Consider the following 20689-nt stretch of genomic DNA (forward strand, 5'->3'; position numbering starts at 1 on the left):
TTTTTTTTTTTTTTTTTGTTGGAAATTGTAATTGGAAGCTTGTTATTTGCTTGTTTATGAAGATGATCGCAGATGTTGCTTGTGCTCTATGGTTGTTAAGTGTATCGACTTTGTTCTTCTGCTTCTATTTTGCTAAGTTTGGAAATTTTCTTCCACCAGATCTGTGATTCAGTCTGTCTTTTGATTGCTATTTCTGGCTTTGGACTTGTTTTGTGGCTTCGAATCTGGATTTTCCGATGCAATATGCTTGGATTTTATGAAAAGAGGCGTTTCTTCTTTTTGGAGGTTTTGGGGCAAATGCCTCTCGATCTTAACTTGGAGAATGGCTTCTGTTGTCTCTGGAACACTTTTTTGCTTGTCTTTTCGTGAATTCTTCTTGAACTTTCTTTGTTAATTCATGAATCTGCCTTTCCCAGTAGCTTCAGAATACTTATCTTGCTTTCGCACCTACACAAGTTTGCTAAACTGAGCTTCAACTCATAAGGATTTTCGATACAAGTTCTTGTACATAATGCCTTTGGAGCGTGAAACTATTCCCTTAATACTATTTTTAATAGCTAAGGTTTCAAAGTTATCTGGGTCCTCTTATCTTACTTTAATTCTGGTGTTCATAGTTTTAAGCTTCAATTTGTCGATGCCGGGTTCATAATTATGGTTTAAAGAGTTATATCTGAATTCCTTGAATGCTGCATGCTGAATAGTCGTTTCTAAAGAATTGCAGATACATCAGAAAGTTTGCTGAAGAGAAGTTTCCATTGTCTTGTGGATGCTAGGATAGATTTTTAAGCTAGAGCTCTTTCACATACCATGTTCTGAATTTATCCAGGCACCTTGATTCTAAGTGCTCGTCGTCCAGATCGTGAAGCATCTCGCCATGCTCAAGCAAATATTGAGCAAACTTCCTCGGAAGTTGCAGAAGTCGGAGACTGTGGATTCTGCAACAAACGATTCTGGCAATAATTCTTCCCGTCTTGGACATGTTTTCCAGTGTACAAATGTCGGGAGTGCTTTCTCGAGTAAATTAAATGTCGTCAAACGTGTTTCTTCAGCAGTTTTCCCTGCAAGCATTGCAGCAGAAGCAGTGGATCCTCATCTGTCATTCAAAGATGTTCCAAATCCACAGAAGCAAAACCTGTTTGTCAGTAAATTGAACTATTGCTGTGAGGTTTTCGATTTGAACAATATGGAGAAGCAGGATCTTAAACGTCAAATGTTGATAGACATTGTTGATTTTGTTACCTCTGGATCTGCAAAGTTCAACGAGACAACAATTTCAGCAGTGTGTAAGTTATGTGCTGCTAATCTTTTTCGCGTATTCCCACCCAAATCTCGCTCAACTTCGTCTGGTGGAGAAACGGAGGATGAAGAACCAATATTTGACCCAGCTTGGTCGCATATGCAAAATGTATATGATCTGCTGGTTCAGTTTGTCAGTAACAATTCTCTAGATGCAAAAGTGGCCAAAAAATATCTCGATCATTCTTTTATCTCAAGATTACTCGATCTCTTCGATTCTGATGATCCAAGAGAAAGAGATTGCTTGAAAACAATCCTTCACCGTGTCTATGGGAAGTTCATGATACACAGGCTTTTCATCAGGAAGGCTATTAGCAATGTCATATATCATTTTGTTTTCGAGACAGAGCGGCATAACGGAATTGCAGAGCTGTTGGAGATCTTTGGTAGCGTGATTACCGGGTTTGCATTGCCATTGAAGGAGGAACACAAGACATTTTTATGGAGGGTGCTCATTCCTCTTCACAAACCAAAATCGGTTGGAATTTATCATCAACAATTGACGTATTGTATTGTACAGTTCATAGACAAGGATCCCAAGTTGGCCAGTACAGTTATAAGGGGACTCTTGAGATATTGGCCTTTAACAAATAGCCAGAAAGAGCTGATGTTTTTAAGTGAAACAGAAGAGATTCTGGAAATGATCAGCATGGTCGAGTTCCAGAAGATCATGGTCTCTCTCTTTCGGCGAATCGGATATTGCTTGAATAGCTCTCATTACCAGGTAGCTATCTGTGATTATTTGCTGTTTTCTTCTTTGCAATTCACTAGATTTTGGCTTTTCATATATTATAGTGTATGCATATTTCACAAGCATTGAAGAGCTTCAAATGGATCAATTCCTTGATAAATATGAAGAATTAGGAGCTTTTCGATCTTTTAGTTGAGTTTTGGCTGGTACATTTGTTTATTTTTCCAATTCTTTTAGGTGGCAGAGAAAGCTCACTTGCTTTGGAACAACGAACACATCATCAATCTTGTTGCACACAACCGACAAGCGATCATTCCGATTATTATCCCAGCACTCGAACGAAATACACAAAAGCATTGGAGCAACGCGGTACTAAATCTAACTTTAAATGTGAAGAAGTTGGTTCTTGAGATGGACGAGGAGCTTGTGCTAGCTTGCGAGCTTGACTCGAAGGAGGAACAATCAAGGTCGATTGCAGCATCAGAGAAGAGGAGATTGACATGGGAGCGACTCGAGAATGCTGCAACTCCACAACCTGTATCTACTAACATTTCGTTTCTGGTAGAACCAGCAGCATGTGCAGTTGCTGGCTAGTCACTTGAATTGGAAGATCAACTCAACAAAACGACGGTAGTTACGCAGTATCCCGGGATCTAGTTCTTTGATTCAACCGAGTTTTCGGTTCCATGCCGAGATGCAACAAACAAGCTATGGATGATCTGATCAGGTCCTGCTGAAACTATCTGTACAGGTGTGTGGGTAAAAGCAGCCTCTCTGGTTGCCATAGATTTGACGAAATCTGTATCCTTTATCAAACAGTGTGTTTCTTCACTGTTTTTCATATCTCATTCATGATGGGATTTTGTGCTTTTGAATTCCATTGGTAGCATATTGAAGCCTTCAGCTTTGAGCTTGTTTGTTCTTCTGAAAATTCCATGTCTTTTTCTCTTATCTTCTGAGTTTAAATTGCAGAAACTGAGGCGAATCCCCGTTTCTAGTTAAAACGGGGACGGAGATGAGGAACGCTTTTCCGGTTCATACCTCCAACCCTATTTTCGATCTCGAAAATTATATAATAAAATGTAATACTTTACTATATATACATATTTATGTTTGAGTTTATGAAGATCGAACTATCAATTTTAAATGGTAGTGGATGCTTTATACATTGAGTTTGCTGGATTCGCGTAATCTTTTTGGGATCTATGACGATCTATGATGTTTAAGATCAGAACCGTCTGATAGAAATGAATGGCTCTGATTGTGAGAGAGAAAGGGAAGTTGGCTACTCTGTACAACAGAGGATGATTCAAGGTGGGTAACAAAACCAGCCAAATTCTGACCTCTGCATTGGCCTGACTGTAACTTTGGCTCTTTTTTTTACAAAGGACAATAGATTGTACAATAATTGTGTTCTTCTAGCTACCATTCGGCCGACAATATCATTTTCTTTCCTCACTCTCTTTCCTCCTCATGGATTCGGAGTTTCAGTCGGCCTTTTTCATCTCGTCTCGTAATGATCTGACGTGGATTTTCGATCGAAATGTTAGCTCAGGTTTTGGGCGGCCCATCTAGTAGCAGCACCTATCACTGTTGGAAGCTCTGTGGTCTGGTTGCATACTTCCCGTCTGCACATCTTGCACTCTTAAAGAGAAGCGAATTTTGGCTTCGTCTTCCGTGCATTTTTCTTTCGAGATATAATATTTCTTGACAAATGATTGTATTTAGGTCAAATTATATGTCTTCGTGTCTATTTAGTTTCATGTATACATACACATGATTACATGCATATATACCTAACAGATGAAAGTGTTAAAAAAATATGAGTTGAGTCAAGTCGCATCCCACATCTTTTTTGGGCTTTAGTGGTTTAGGCTTGTCTCCATTGAGCATATGGACCCAAACCAAATCGAACCACTCGAATCAGATATCGGACCGCTTCTTCTACCTCACATGAACCAGCCTCCATCCGAGCATTCTCCAAAATCTTCCTCTATTTTCCTCCAACATTCCTCGACAACAATGCTCTACAAAAAGGACGGTTTCTACAAGCGCTACGACTTACATAGTTGATCACATCCACACCGATTGACTGATGCATTGACCTTATCATAATACGGTTGAGACAGCTAATTCTTTGGACATGACAAAGTAAATTAATGTACGGGTTTTTTTTTTTATTAATTTCTCTTCCATTTCATTTAAAATTTTATTAAATATTTTTAGTCACACTACCATTGAATTTGCCATTAATATTCTCACCTACAAACCAAACATGGTTTGGCAAGAAATAATACAAAGACATGGTGGAATTTTGTGCATATTTCAAAACTTCCCTATCTCAAGGGTAGCCACCAATATAAGCTTTTCCTCACCCACTAATACCATCCCACCTCTCAGGTTTTGATCTTCAGTAAAATTCTCTGACGAGATTGGAGCGGAAATTTTATAATCTCCGTTCTCGGCCGTATTAAGCTAACAGGGAGAAATATATATTCACTCCCTTCTCATTTCCCGTTCAAATTGTATTATTTTTCACTATAAATCATCAATTTTCACCTCAAATTAAGTGTTGTAATTTTTCCCATCTAACACGTTCTTTGTCGGAAAGCTCGTTAAAAAAAATATTTTTGAGTAAAAATACGACGTGGGTTTGATCCTATTCATTAAATGATGGCCATGAATTATGTTCCCTACTTAATGTTACCTTTTACTCACTATTAGCTCTAAGTTGACTCATTTTATTTTTACTTTTTATAACATTTTGTCACACCTCATAAAACTATAATACAACATTTATTATACCTACCATTAATCTAATTTAACAACCATTTATTATTATTATTACTATTTATTAATTTCAAGTAACATTTATTGTACCTCGATTGTCCCTACTTGACCTCTCTTACTACCATGGTAGTCCTTAGGTGGTTGGCACCAATCGTGTTCGGGTCATGAACTTTACACTCATTCACATTGGTTCATCTAGCTATGCTCCGAGGTGGTCGACCATTCGTCGACACCTAAGAATCTGCTTGACATCTCAGTGGCAATTACCAGCATCCAACCAAAGTTCCATTTTAGTGCCCCCTAACAGAAAGATATTGTTAGGACCAACGGATTACACAAAAGGTGCACGACTGACTTTGCACGCTCCATCTTTCAACCCTTTGCCTATCGGCTTGGCAGCAAGCTACCTTGATCCGTCTCTGATTCTGATTCGTTATGCTTAGCACATCCAACAAGCTCGGCCGCATTGCGCGAATTTAGTTTTGGTTTGTTATGGTCTTATTTAGTGTTCACTGTCAGACGCTACCTTTTTAAAAAAAATGGAAGAGAAGTCAATGGTAGAGTGTTGACCTACTCAGAGAGCACAATATCATACAATTATTATCGAGAGATTCGTTGACCTACTCAGAGAGAATGATATCATACTATTATTATTTAGAGCCACATTGACCTACTCGAAGAGAATAATATCATACCGTTGTTACCATTTGAGTAGATGGTAAAAAAAAAAAAAAGAAAAAAGTAACCATTTGGTAAAACGTGCTTGTTTATGAGGTCCACGTCAAAGCCTAACCCACTTTCCTATTCTAAATTTCAAGTTTCCATTTTTACACTAAGCTACAAAAATGGGATATTTACCCGCCCTTTCTAAAACAACCATTCTTTCAGGGGTACAACAGTAAATTTTCCCATTTCAACCGTTTTAATCAAAACATTGTCCGGATGTTCCAGTCCCACGCGCGCCATTGTCGTGCTTAATCAACAATCGCTCCAAAGGACCCTAACGTAATTTCACACTCAATTTCCCATTCTTTATATATAATAAATTTGGATATAAATTCAAAATATATATATATATATATTTTTTAATTTCTCTAATGATATATTAATTTTACTTTCGCGGATTAATAAAGAGAAGGGTGTTCAAAAAATTCAATGACCGAAAAATTCCGTTCAATCCAATTCAACCGGTATGATTTTAAATTGGGTTGAGTTATGAATTAAGCTAATTTACGGGTTACCTTAAAACTAGATCGGAACCTAACCGAACAGATATGATTTTGAGTTGGGTTAGCTCAATTATATGATAATTTTGTGAATTGAGTGGTTTTATATATACCTATATTTATTTAATTTAATAAGTATTTTTTTTTATATTTAAAATAAGTTTTAAATGTTAAAAAATAAATTGATTTACTAAACTAAACAAGTGGACCCCACTACTGTTAGTATCCTTACCGGGCGAGTAATATCGATTTTCATACGCGCGAGAGTGGGATTGGGAATGCTTCAGGCATCACCCTCTCTTTTTGTCCTTCCCGCGGCCATTAAATGATCCTTCTCACCCACACTGCTCTTCCACTCTGCTCTTTCAGTTAGAGAGAGAGAGAGAGAGAGAGAGAGAGAGAGAGGAGGAGGAGGAAGAAGCCATTAATGCAGAGCTCAACCACCCATTTCTAGGGCAATATTACTTCACTCACATTCCACAAAGAGATTAACGACGCCTCAGATTCACCAATGTGATACTCTCCTCTTCAAGCATTGCATTGTTTCTTAGTAACTTTCTCTCTCTTTTGGTGCTGGATTACTTGTCTGTTTCCTTTCTCTGGTTTAGCTCATAGATCGCGGTCCACCATGTGGAACACGGCAGAGAACGTGTTCGTTCGGACGGCGTCGTTCAGGGAGGAGGGGGAAGATGAGGAGGCGCTCCGGTGGGCGGCACTCGAGAGGCTACCGACGTATTCGCGTGTGCGGAGAGGAATTTTCAAGAACATTGTTGGACATACCAAGGAGGTTGATGTTACTGAGCTTGAGGCTCAAGAGCAGAAGCTTCTTATTGACAGATTGGTTAGTTCGGTTGATGATGATCCCGAGGTGTTCTTTCAACGAATGCGACGGCGCTTCGACGCGTAATTCCAATTCATCCTTTTTGTTAATTGCTTACTATTTGATGTGTTCATTACTGTTCTTGTTTCTTGGGAAAAAGTTTAGGAAAAACAAAAGGATAATGGCGATCTTCTTTTGGTTATATTCCTGTTTTGCTTCTTATTAATTAATGAACAACAGGACCTGTGATTATTGGGTAGAATGTCGTTTTCTTGCTTCACGGAGCTGTTTTTCACTAATTACTACCGTTAGAAGTTCGAGATTGTGTCAATTTGAGGGTCGTTAATCGTACAGCTACTAGCAATGCTTGCCAGTTCTTTTTCCTGCTGAATTTGGCTTGTGAATATGTAACTTTTATGATTATTGTACTACTGGAATAGCTAAATTGATTAACATTCTCTGACTTTTTAGAGTTGATTTGGAGTTCCCAAAGATTGAGGTTAGATTTCAACAGTTGACAGTAGAATCGTTTGTTCACATTGGAACCAGGGCTCTGCCGACTATTCCCAACTTCATGTGCAACATGATGGAGGTAGGGTAGTATTTACTCTGTATCTCGAACAGGGGTACGCCATTTTTCTGTTAATCAACCATGGAAAATTGCCTTCTTCATCTGTTCGTCTGAAGGTTACTTGATGTTCATATTTATTGTGGCAGACACTTCTTAGGAAACTGAAAATATACAGCAGTCAGAGAAGTAAGCTGACAATTTTAGACAATGTCAGTGGAATTATAAGACCTTCCAGGTAAACTTCCTAGTTCTTAGAATAGTAGAGGTTGAATCTTTGATTATGTTTCTATATTTTAACATGACAAGATCACGAGCTCTTTTGTAGATTGACTTTGTTACTGGGTCCCCCAAGCTCTGGAAAGACAACTTTTCTTCTAGCCCTTGCTGGTCGCCTTGGAAGTGATTTGCAGGTACTGAATAATTGAAACTTTGCACTTCACTGCAAAAACATTGTTCATATTAGCTATGAATTCTAACTTCATCGATTATTTAAACTATTTATTCTTAATTCTTTGGTCAGCAATCAGGGAGAATAACATATAATGGGCATGGCTTCAATGAGTTTGTTCCGCAGAGGACAGCAGCTTATGTTAGTCAGCAGGATCGACATATTGCTGAGATAACTGTTAGAGAAACCCTTGATTTTGCAGGCCGTTGTCAAGGCGTGGGGTTCAAATATGGTAAAGCTATGAAAAATCTTGCAGTGTGATAGCTAATACTTCTCCTAATACTTATTTGAACTGTGACAGACATGCTCATGGAACTAGCAAGAAGGGAAAAGATTGCAGGGATAAAACCTGATGAAGATCTTGATATATTTATGAAGGTATGTAATGTTTTTCGTTTTATTTCCTTTTGTTACCGTGTTGAATGTCAGATATATATTAAATGATTTGAATTTGACTGGTTGTAAATTACTGTAATTTTCTCTCCAGTCCTTGGCTCTAGGGGGTCAAGAGACAAGCCTTGTGGTGGAGTACATTATGAAGGTACATCCAAGTTGCTTTTCACATTTTGATATGTATTGAACTGCTAATAGAAGTTACAACCTTGGCCCTGTTAGATTTCACCTATTTTTGTTTTATTTGTAATGCTTTGAAGTCATTGCTCCATACCTGAAGTATTGAAATCTGCGAAGATTTTAGGGTTGGACGTGTGTGCTGACACATTGGTAGGAGATGAAATGCTAAAAGGGATTTCTGGAGGTCAAAAAAAGCGTCTTACAACTGGTTTGCTACCATAAACCTCTTCTACACTGTTGAATGATATTAATATGGGTATTGATAATAACAACACGTGACTTCAGGTGAATTGCTCATTGGTCCGGCAAGAGTTTTATTCATGGACGAGATATCAACTGGGCTTGATAGTTCAACAGCCTATCAAATTATCAAATATCTTAGGCATTCTACCTGTGCACTTGACTCAACCACTGTAGTTTCTCTGCTGCAGCCTGCTCCTGAAACCTATGAGCTATTTGATGATGTTATACTTCTTTGTGAAGGCCAAATTGTATATCAAGGACCCAGAGAAGCTGTTCTTAATTTCTTCGCAGCTATGGGATTCACCTGTCCAGAGAGAAAGAATGTTGCAGACTTCTTGCAAGAAGTAAGCAAGCAGTGAAGAGATCTAACTGCAAATTCCCACTACATTTTTCTGATATTTTTGCTTACCCAATAATGACTATAGGTTATATCAAAGAAGGATCAGGAGCAGTACTGGTCAGTTCCTGATCGTCCTTACCAATTTATCCCCGCAGCAAAGTTTGCCAAAGCTTTTCGTTTGTATCACATCGGGAAGAGTTTATCTGAAGAATTGGAAGTTCCTTTTGATAGACGTTATAACCATCCAGCTTCCTTGTCATCTTCTCAATATGGCGTAAAAAGGCGTGAACTTCTTAAGACCAGCTTTTCATTGCTAAGGCTATTAATGAAGCGAAACTCATTTATCTACATTTTTAAATTTGTTCAGGTAGTAACGCAGTTCTTCTCTATCATTTTTTTTGTTTTGTTTTTGTTTTGCCTTTATGTTACTATCTTCAGAGGTTGAAATAAATCCATTTGTTGCTACTGCTTTGTCTGTAAGCTAGGATAGAAACAACTAATGCGACCATTATAAAAGCAACAATTGAAGGATGAAATTTATCTGTAATGTTGTCCTCATTGTTTCTATTATGCAGTTACTATTGGTTGCAATAATTACAATGAGTGTCTTTTTCCGGACAACAATGGATCATGACACAATTGATGGCGGAGGAATTTATCTTGGGGCACTCTACTTTTCTACTGTTATCATCCTTTTTAATGGATTTACAGAGGTGTCAATGCTGGTGGCCAAAATTCCTGTACTTTACAAGCACAGGGACTTGCACTTTTATCCAAGCTGGGTTTATACTCTTCCTTCTTGGATCTTGAGTATTCCAGTTTCACTCATGGAATCTGGTTTCTGGGTTGCAGTCACGTATTATGTGATTGGATATGATCCTGCTATCACTAGGTAAGTGGTAAAAATTGTGTATTCCTTTTGAATTTGGTGAGATAAGGATAAGTATGTTGACATTGATGGACTTGATAATGGATTCTTCATATGCAGATTCTTGCGGCAATTTTTGTTATTCTTTTCTCTGCATCAAATGTCTATAGCGCTCTTTCGCCTCATGGGATCATTGGGCCGTAACATGATTGTTGCCAATACCTTTGGATCCTTTACTATGTTAGTTGTTATGGCTCTCGGAGGATATATTATTTCAAGAGGTTAATAGTGCATGTTTTCTATATCAACGTCTTAACGTATGAAGTGTGCAAGTATCACATCTGTTCCTTCATTTTAACAGATCGTATACCAAAATGGTGGATATGGGGCTACTGGTGGTCTCCTTTGATGTATGCCCAAAATGCTGCATCTGTTAATGAGTTTCTTGGGCATTCTTGGGACAAGGTAATAATCTCACTTCTACGACTGTTAATTATCCCAGATGCACATAGCGTTTTCAATGATGTTGAACTTGTTTCTTTTTCTCTCTTCATTGTATAGAGTGTTGGGAAGAATACAAGCATGTTGTCACTAGGAGAATCTTTACTAAAAGCACGCAGTCTTTTTACAGAGAGCTATTGGTATTGGATCGGTGTTGGTGCTTTGCTTGGATATACAGTGGTTTTGAATACGCTATTCACATTCTTCCTGGCGTACCTTAAACGTATGCAATCAGTTATAAGTTAATTATATTATTTTACTTCTGGCACTATTTTAGCACCTAAAGATTCTACGTGAGATTACACATTGGTTGGAGAGAGGAACGGAGTATTCCTTATAAGGGTGTGGAAACCTCTTCCTAGTAGACGCGTTTTAAAACCTTGAGGGGAAGCTTAAAAGGGAAAGCCCAAAGAGGATAATATCTCACAAATAGTATTAGAGCCAGACACCGGGCAGTGTGCCAGCGAAGACGTTTGGGGGTGGATTGTGAGATCCTATATCGGTTGGAGAGGGGAACGAAGCATTCCTTATAAGGGTGTGGAAACCTCTTCTTAGTAGACGCGTTTTAAAACCTTGAGGGGAAGCCTAGAAGGGAAAGCCCAAAGAGGATAATATCTGCTAGCGTTTGGCTTAGACTGTTACATATGGTATTAGAGCCAGACACCGGGCGGTATGCCAGCGAGGACGTTGGACCCCCAAAGGGGGTGGATTGTGAGATCCCATATCGGTTGGAGAGGAGAATGAAACATTCCTTATAAGGGTGTAGAAACCTCTTCCTAGTAGACGTATTTTAAAACCTTGAGGGGAAGTCCAAAAGGGAAAGCTCAAAGAGGATAATATCCGCTGGCGGTAGGCTTGGGGTGGAAGATGATTATTTTTAAATGTACATTTATGTTTCTAAATTATTATGACTGATTTGTTGCTTCACCTTTTCTCCACAGCTTTGGGTAAAAGCCAAGCTGTAGTCTCCAAGGAAGAACTGCAAGAAAGAGAGAAAAGAAGGAAAGGAGAAACTACTGTCATTGAGTTGAGACAGTATTTGCAATACTCAGGATCATTGAATGGTCTGAATCTGATTAAGCTGTTTGAAAAAATTAGTACAGTTTTCCTTAGCTATTCGTGAAGTGCTTGCTGCCATTGGCAAACTAATTTATAATTTAACCATCTCAACTATTTGGCAGGAAAGTATTTTAAACAGAGAGGGATGGTACTTCCCTTCCAACAACTTTCTATGTCTTTCAGCAACATTAATTACTATGTTGATGTTCCCATGGTGAGATATGAATCAATGTCATTTTTCATTATTTGGGCATTTCTTGGTTGGTTATTATCTGATTCAAAGTATTACTACAGGAGCTGAAGCAACAAGGGGTAACAGAGGACAAATTGCAACTGTTGGTTAATGTTAGTGGATCTTTCAGACCAGGTGTGCTTACAGCGCTACTAGGAGTCAGTGGAGCTGGTAAAACTACTCTCATGGATGTATTGGCTGGTAGAAAAACTGGTGGGGTCATTGAAGGAACCATACATATATCTGGTTATCCCAAAAGGCAGGATACATTTGCTAGAGTTGCTGGTTACTGTGAACAGACAGATATTCACTCCCCATGTTTGACTATTATGGAATCACTTCTCTTTTCGGCTTGGCTGCGATTACCTTCAGATGTTGACTTGGAGACACAAAGGGTATAGCCCGATTGATGATTTATTTTAAAGTATGGTGTGTAAATAATGTATATTGATACTTGATAGCTTATATTTGTGCAGGCTTTTGTTGATGAGGTGATGGAACTTGTTGAGCTTACTCCACTCAGTGGAGCCTTAGTTGGTCTACCGGGTGTTGATGGTTTATCAACAGAACAAAGGAAAAGATTAACAATTGCTGTCGAACTTGTAGCGAACCCATCCATAGTGTTCATGGATGAACCTACGTCAGGGTTGGATGCTCGGTCTGCTGCCATTGTCATGCGGACAGTGAGGAATATTGTCAATACCGGGCGTACAATAGTCTGCACAATCCATCAGCCAAAGAGGTTAATAGTGCATGTTTTCTATATCAACGTCTTAACCTATGAAGTGTGCAAGTATCACATCTGTTCCTTCATTGTAACAGATCGTATACCAAAATGGTGGATATGGGGCTACTGGTGGTCTCCTTTGATGTATGCCCAAAATGCTGCATCTGTTAATGAGTTTCTTGGGCATTCTTGGGACAAGGTAATAATCTCACTTCTACGACTGTTAATTATCCCAGATGCACATAGCGTTTTCAATGATGTTGAACTTGTTTCTTTCTCTCTTCATTGTATAGAGTGTTGGGAAGAATACAAGCATGTCACTAGGAGAATCTTTACTAAAAGCACGCAGTCTTTTTACAGAGAGCTATTGGTATTGGATCGGTGTTGGTGCTTTGCTTGGATATACAGTGGTTTTGAATACGCTATTCACATTCTTCCTGGCGTACCTTAAACGTATGCAATCAGTTACAAGTTAACTATATTATTTTACTTCTGGCACTATTTTAGTACCCAAAGATTCTGTGTGAGATTTCACATCGGTTGGAGAGGGGAACGAAGCATTCTTTTTAAGAGTGTGGAAACCTCCTCTTAGTAGACGTGTTTTAAAACCTTGAAAAACCCAAAAAGAAAAATATCTACTAGCGGTAGGCTTGTGCTGTTACAAATGGTGTCAGAGCCAGACGCCGGGAGGTGTGCCGCGAGGACGCTGGACCCCCAAGGGGGGTGGATTGTGAGATCCCATATCGGTTGGAGAGGGGCACGAAGCATTCCTTATAAGGGTGTGGAAACCTCTTTCTAGTAGACGTGTTTTAAAACCTTAAGGGAAAGCCTAAAGAGGATAATATCTGCTGGCGGTGGGCTTGGGCGGTTACATTCTGGAAGATGATTATTTTTAAATGTACATTTATGTTTCTAAATTATTATGACTGATTTGTTGCTTCACCTTTTCTTCACAGCTTTGGGTAAAAGCCAAGCTGTAGTCTCCAAGGAAGAACTGCAAGAAAGAGAGAAAAGAAGGAAAGGAGAAACTACTGTCATTGAGTTGAGACAGTATTTGCAATACTCAGGATCATTGAATGGTCTGAATCTGATTAAGCTGTTTGAAAAAATTAGTACAGTTTTCCTTAGCTATTCGTGAAGTGCTTGCTGCCATTGGCAAACTAATTTATAATTTAACCATCTCAACTATTTGGCAGGAAAGTATTTTAAACAGAGAGGGATGGTACTTCCCTTCCAACAACTTTCTATGTCTTTCAGCAACATTAATTACTATGTTGATGTTCCCATGGTGAGATATGAATCAATGTCATTTTTCATTATTTGGGCATTTCTTGGTTGGTTATTATCTGATTCAAAGTATTACTACAGGAGCTGAAGCAACAAGGGGTAACAGAGGACAAATTGCAACTGTTGGTTAATGTTAGTGGATCTTTCAGACCAGGTGTGCTTACAGCGCTACTAGGAGTCAGTGGAGCTGGTAAAACTACTCTCATGGATGTATTGGCTGGTAGAAAAACTGGTGGGGTCATTGAAGGAACCATACATATATCTGGTTATCCCAAAAGGCAGGATACATTTGCTAGAGTTGCTGGTTACTGTGAACAGACAGATATTCACTCCCCATGTTTGACTATTATGGAATCACTTCTCTTTTCGGCTTGGCTGCGATTACCTTCAGATGTTGACTTGGAGACACAAAGGGTATAGCCCGATTGATGATTTATTTTAAAGTATGGTGTGTAAATAATGTATATTGATACTTGATAGCTTATATTTGTGCAGGCTTTTGTTGATGAGGTGATGGAACTTGTTGAGCTTACTCCACTCAGTGGAGCCTTAGTTGGTCTACCGGGTGTTGATGGTTTATCAACAGAACAAAGGAAAAGATTAACAATTGCTGTCGAACTTGTAGCGAACCCATCCATAGTGTTCATGGATGAACCTACGTCAGGGTTGGATGCTCGGTCTGCTGCCATTGTCATGCGGACAGTGAGGAATATTGTCAATACCGGGCGTACAATAGTCTGCACAATCCATCAGCCCAGCATAGACATTTTTGAATCTTTTGACGAGGTAATCTCCATTTTTTTCTCCAGAACTTGCTTGACTTTTGAGTTACCAAGTGCCATATATTGTGTTTTCTTTTATCAATTTTGATTATATGTGCATACCCACCGCTAGTGGATATAGTTCTCTTTAGACTTTCCCTTCTCGGCTTCTCCTCAAGGTTTTTAAAACACGTTTGCTAGGGAGAAGTTTCCACACCCTTATAAAGAATGTTTCATTTCCCTCCCCAATCGATGTGGGATCTCACAATCCACCTCCATTCAAAGCCTTAGCGTCCTCGCTGGCACCCTGCTCAGTGTCCACCTCCCTTTTGGGTCTAGCATCCTCACTGGCACACTACCTGATGTCTACTCCCCTTCGGGGCTTAGCGTCATCGCTGACACACCACCAGGTGTATGGCTCTATTACCATTTGTAACAGTCCAAGCCCACAACTAACAAATATTATTTTCTTTGGGCTTTCCCTTTTGGGCTTCCCCTCAAAGTTTTTAAAAAGCGTCTACAAGGGAGAGGTTTCCACGCCCTTATAAAGAATGCTTTGTTCCCCTCTTCAACCGATATGGGATCTCACAATCCTCGTGTCTCTCTTTTATGCTATTATCATATCTTGTGTACTTTACAATTACCTACAACACTAACGTCTACAATATACACAATTACTTCTATTCATGTATCTTATATATTCCCAACTTGAGAAGAACGGCTTTCTTTCTTCTTCCCACTTATCTCTATATTACTTAATTATATGTAGAAGAGTAATGGAGACGTCATCGGATTGGAGTTTCTTATGCTTCTTTCATCTCAATAGTCTATTTTTATCTTTTTCTGTCACCGCTTGATGACTTCTTTTCTCTCCATTCATTAGTTTTGATGAAGTTCTTTCTAATGATGACATTCTATTCTGCAGCTTTTATTAATGAAGCGTGGAGGAGAACTCATCTATGCTGGTCCATTAGGGCCCAAGTCTCGTGAACTTATCAAGTACTTTGAGGTAAAATTATTTATAGCCGATTGCTAGATATTTTTATATGCACGAATCCTCAGATGTCCCATCCTTATGTTATGTAGGCAGTTGAAGGAGTGCCAAAGATCAAATCTGGCTATAATCCTGCTACATGGATGCTTGAGGTCACTTCTGCAGTTGAAGAAAATCGTCTTGGAGTTGATTTTGCTGAAGTTTACCGGAGATCAACTTTATTCCAGTATGCATCTGTTCATTCTTTTATTTTTCATACAGATGCCATCTGTTTTCTGACTAGGTTCACTTCTTTTTGTTTTAGACGAAATCTAGACTTGGTGGAAACCTTGAGCAGGCCCATCAGTAATTCAAAAGAACTGAACTTCCTAACAAAGTATTCTCAGTCATATTTCAATCAGTTCTTAGCTTGCCTATGGAAACAGAATTTGTCTTACTGGCGGAACCCACAGTACACTGCAGTGAAATTCTTTTACACTGTTATTATCTCATTGATGCTTGGAACAATATGTTGGAGATTTGGTGCCAAAAGGTTTCTACTATAACTTTGATCTGTTTATCATTTCTATGAAACATTCGACCTTTTTCTCGCTTTTATTTCCATGCCATCACCATTATTTTTGAACACTATTGTTGAGGATGGTTAGAAGGGACATTGGCTAATTTAGAGAATGATCATGGGTTTATAAGTAAAGAATACATCTCCATTAGTGTGAGGCCTTTTGGGAAGTCCAATGCAAAACCATGAGAGCTTATGGACAATATTATACCATTGTGGAGATCCGTGATTCCTGACATGATATCAGGGCCATACCCTTAACTTGGTCATTCAATAAAATCCTCAAATGTCGAACAAAGAAGTTGTGAGTCTCGAAGGTGAAGTCAAAAGTGACTCTAGTGTCGAACAAAAGTTAATACTTTGTTCAAGGATTCCAGAGAAGGAGTTGAGCCTCGATTAAGGGGAAGCTGTTCGAGGGCTCCATAGGTCTCAGGGGAGGCTCTATAGTGTACTTTGTTCGAGGGGAGGATTGTTGGGAGGAAGTCCCACATTGGCTAATTTAGGAAATGATCATGGGTTTATAGGTAAGGAATACATCTCCATTGGTATGAAATCTTTTGGGAAGTCCAAAGCATAAGCCAAAGCTTATGCTCAAAGTGGACAATATCATACCATTATGGAGATTAGTGATTCCTAACATCATCTTATTGTTTTCTTCTCTCACAGGGAAACCCAACAAGACTTATTTAATGCTATGGGATCCCTCTATGCTGCTGTTCTTTTCATTGGAATCACCAATGCCACTGCCGTTCAACCAGTTGTTTCAATTGAGCGGTTTGTCTCGTATAGAGAAAGAGCTGCTGGATTGTATTCTGCATTACCATTTGCATTTGCTCAGGTACCGTCTTATTTGTACCCTGTAATTGGCTTCCTGAAAGTTGGCTAATGCATTGTTTTTATATATAGGTGGCTATCGAGTTCCCTTATGTGTTTGCACAGACAATTATTTATTGCGCCATTTTCTACTCCATGGCTGCATTTGACTGGACAGCTTTGAAGTTCATTTGGTATATTTTCTTTATGTATTTTACCTTGCTATACTTCACTTTCTACGGAATGATGACAACAGCTATCACACCAAATCATAATGTGGGTTCCATCATTGCTGCTCCCTTCTATATGCTTTGGAACCTCTTTAGTGGCTTCATGATTCCTCACAAGGTATTGCTATACTGTCTCTCTTGCATGTTTTTAAGTTGTTCAGCAACACAATTTTGCTTCATAATTCTGTGTTCTAGGAGGGTTAGTACTCTACGTTTCCCCTCCGTTGGAAAGAAACACAAAACATTGTCTCGTTTCTAACTTTCATAAATATAGATTATAATTGAAGTCATGCTAACTGTGAGATCCCACATTAGTTGGAGAGGGAAACGTTGCATTCCTTATAAGAGTGTGGAAACCTCTTCCTATTAGATGTGTTTTAAAATTGTGAGGCTGACGACGATACGTAACAGGCCAAAGCATATAGTGTCTGCTAGCGGTGAGTTTTGGTTGTTACAAATGGTATTATAGCTAGACACCGAGCGGTATGTCAGCAAGGATGCTAGACTCCCAAGGGGGGTGGATTGTGAGATTCCATATTGGTTGGAGAGAAGAACGAAACATTCTTATAAGAGTGTGGAAACCTCTCCCTATTAGACGCGTTTTAAAACTGTGGGGCTAACGTGGACAATATCCACTAAAGTTTTTGAGTTAATCAGTTATTTAGCAGTTCTCTTTGTCTCTCCCCACATACGCGTGAACGAGCGGAGGGTTCGTCCTACCATAACCGCTGTCAAATGACAATAGAAGCATGTTGTTGCTTTTGCTCATATTCATTTTTAGGTGACCTAAATTGTTGCTCTCCTGCTTATTTCAGCGAATCCCAATATGGTGGAGATGGTATTATTGGGCTAATCCTGTGGCTTGGAGTTTATATGGACTCCAAGTATCACAATATGGCGATGACAATAAGCTTGTAAAGCTATCAGATGGAATTAACTCGGTAGCGATCCACGACGTTCTCAAGCATGTTTTCGGGTTTAGACATGATTTCTTAGGCGTAGCTGCCATCATGGTCTTTGGTTTCTGCCTGTTTTTTGCCACCATCTTTGCTTTCGCCATAAAATCCTTCAACTTCCAAAGGAGATGAGAGGTTTGGTTCTTATAGATTCTGTATAGTATGTACCTAAGATCACTCATTGTACACTTCTAGCTCGAAGTTTTCTATATAGAAAGAAATAATAGTTTCTTCAGTTCCTCTTCTTTCTGGGTCACAGGTTTGGCTATTGAAAGTTGGTCGGTTCAACCTAGTCCTAAACAATGTCTAGATCTTTGGACTTGGTCGATCAGACTTGGACCTTCACTTTTTAAGATTGGGTTAGACAAAATCAATCCAATAATTAGAATGAATGAGACGTAAATTTATTCTATTTTTAATATTCTCTTATTTTAATTATATATATATATATATATACTCGTTCACTTTTCTGTTGTCTTTTCTAATTAGGAAAAAAAAAGCATTTAAAATTATTCAAAATAAAAGAAAAAATAAAAAAATCCAAAATTTGATCCTCTCCACATGTATCTTTGTCTCATTGCGTGGATGTGACACTAACACTTAATTTTATAAGGAAAATAAAAACATTATTCGTATAACTAATTGAATTAAGTTCAAATCAATACTTTAATACAAACATTCATGGTCAAGTGAAAAATCATGTGTAACATAGGCTTCTGATACTTAACGATAACCAATGACAATGACAAGAGAAAAACGAAGAAAAAGACGAAGGTAGAAAAGCGANAGCTTGTAAAGCTATCAGATGGAATTAACTCGGTAGCGATCCACGACGTTCTCAAGCATGTTTTCGGGTTTAGACATGATTTCTTAGGCGTAGCTGCCATCATGGTCTTTGGTTTCTGCCTGTTTTTTGCCACCATCTTTGCTTTCGCCATAAAATCCTTCAACTTCCAAAGGAGATGAGAGGTTTGGTTCTTATTGATTCTGTATAGTATGTACCTAAGATCACTCATTGTACACTTCTAGCTCGAATCTTTCTATATAAAAAGAAATAATAGTTTCCTCATTTCCTCTTCTTTCTGGGTCACGGGTTTGGCTATTGAAAGTCGGTCGGTTTAACCTAGTCCTAAACAATGTCTAGATCTATTGGACTTGGTCGATCAGACTTGGACCTTCACTTTTTAAGATTGGGTTAGACAAAATCAATCCTACTCTTATTTTATTTTAAAATAAATACCTCAACCATAAAAAGGAGATGGTGGGTATTGTTTAATTTATTTAAGAACACAAAATATTAAAAGGAAATATAATTAGCGATATAGAAAAACATATTTAGAAGGTTTTTTTAAGGAGAAAAAATATGTAGAAGATAATTTTGTTTAGTTGTCCTTAGATTATTCATTTATATATATAATATATATCGTTCACTTTTCTGTTGTCTTTTCTAATTAGGAAAAAAAAAGCATTTAAAATGATTCAAAATAAAAAAAAAATAAAAAAATCCAAAATTTGATCCTCTCCACATGTATCTTTGTCTCATTGCGTGGATGTGACACTAACACTTAATTTTATAAGGAAAAAAAAAACATTATTCGTATAACTAATTGAATTAAGTTCAAATCAATACTTTAATACAAACATTCATGGTCAAGTGAAAAATCATGTGTAACACAGGCTTCTGATACTTAACGATGGTCAATGACAATGACAAGAGAAAAACAAAGAAAAAGACGAAGGTAGAAAAGCGAGAATAAGGAGTTGCTAAAAAAGTTATACGGTTTCACTCTTAAAAATTGCAGAATTGTCGGAGACACGTTCAGAACATAACCCAACTCTCTATTTTCAGGTTAAATTATTAGACAAATTATTTTTAAAAAAATCCTATACATTCACAGTAAAGTTTAAATTAATAACTAAAATCTCATAAAATTCAAATATCAATTATTCATCGGTAGCAATGCATCACTAACATTGGTTCGAGACGTTAAACATTATTAAACATTTTGAAAATAGGGTTACAATCCAACCAATCCAATCAAATTGGATTAGATAGTCTGAATTGATCAAATTATCGAGAATTTGAGTAGAATTTAACGAGTATAATTTAAAAACAATAAACAAGAAGAGAGAGAAAGAGAGCACAAATATATTCTTGTGTGGTAAGACAATCATATGTGACCAAAATGCAACTCTTTTCATCATGTGTGGTCTTAAACTAAGTGGATAATAATTTTAAGTCCTTTTCCAATATCTTTAATAAATTAATAATTAATTTTTTTCTTTTAATTCTCGATCTAACTTTCACATTAAATAAGATATTAATCTAATTCTATGCTATTAAATTAAACCACACACCTTTCTTTATTCCAATATCATCCTATAATCTTTTATTATATATTATTATTATTATTATTAATACCCTTTTTAAATTATGAGTATAGTTTTGACTGAGACCATCTAGAATTTAAAATGTTACATTTACTCTGGTTCGAGTTTTCACTATTAATATTTACTTTTGGTCTTTAGGGTTGACTTTTTCATTAATTAATTTAAATATTATGATATAGATTTTGTTTATTATTACGTATTGTCATTAATTAAAACGATGTGGAATCTCACAGTTCACTCTCTTTGGGGTCTAGTGTCCTCGCTGACACACCATCTGCTGTCTGGCTCTAATACCATTTGTAACAAATATTGT

At 37.8% G+C, this 20689-nt stretch overlaps 2 protein-coding genes across 6 annotated transcripts; both read left to right on the forward strand.

The window, feature by feature from the left end:
• Positions 1-25: 25 nt before the first annotated feature.
• Positions 26-3162, forward strand: LOC111785449 (serine/threonine protein phosphatase 2A 57 kDa regulatory subunit B' kappa isoform-like). Of its 2 annotated transcripts, XR_002813670.1 has the most exons (3): positions 26-2020; positions 2225-2738; positions 2960-3162. XR_002813670.1 is itself a non-coding variant. In XM_023665841.1 (2 exons), the coding sequence occupies exons 1-2, from the start codon at positions 875-877 to the stop codon at positions 2579-2581; spliced, it is 1503 nt and encodes a 500-aa protein (XP_023521609.1). In that variant the 5' UTR covers positions 26-874; the 3' UTR covers positions 2582-3153. The 2 variants fall into 2 exon arrangements, 1 of the variants encoding a protein (XP_023521609.1); XM_023665841.1 differs by having other exon boundaries at positions 2225-3153.
• A 3202-nt stretch (positions 3163-6364) lies between these two features.
• On the forward strand, positions 6365-19064 carry LOC111785448 (ABC transporter G family member 32-like). Of its 4 annotated transcripts, none has more exons than XM_023665838.1 (25): positions 6365-6906; positions 7295-7415; positions 7541-7629; positions 7720-7804; positions 7915-8074; positions 8144-8220; positions 8330-8383; positions 8533-8623; positions 8701-9002; positions 9084-9365; positions 9574-9890; positions 9987-10147; positions 12481-12584; positions 12679-12838; positions 13342-13464; positions 13582-13673; positions 13754-14086; positions 14168-14458; positions 15359-15442; positions 15520-15653; positions 15732-15959; positions 16653-16824; positions 16893-17147; positions 17845-17956; positions 18791-19064. In XM_023665838.1, exons 1-25 carry the CDS (start codon positions 6632-6634, stop codon positions 18949-18951), a joined length of 4263 nt encoding a protein of 1420 aa, XP_023521606.1. In that variant the 5' UTR covers positions 6365-6631; the 3' UTR covers positions 18952-19064. The 4 variants fall into 4 exon arrangements, with proteins under 4 accessions (XP_023521606.1, XP_023521605.1, XP_023521608.1 ...); XM_023665837.1 differs by lacking the exon at positions 18791-19064 and having other exon boundaries at positions 6365-6516; positions 6612-6906; positions 17845-18188; XM_023665840.1 differs by lacking the exons at positions 12481-12584; positions 18791-19064 and adding an exon at positions 10228-10331 and having other exon boundaries at positions 17845-18220.
• The last annotated feature ends 1625 nt before the right edge of the window (positions 19065-20689 follow it).

The sequence above is a fragment of the Cucurbita pepo genome, unplaced genomic scaffold (assembly GCF_002806865.2).
Source record: "Cucurbita pepo subsp. pepo cultivar mu-cu-16 unplaced genomic scaffold, ASM280686v2 Cp4.1_scaffold000493, whole genome shotgun sequence".
NCBI lineage: Eukaryota > Viridiplantae > Streptophyta > Magnoliopsida > Cucurbitales > Cucurbitaceae > Cucurbita > Cucurbita pepo.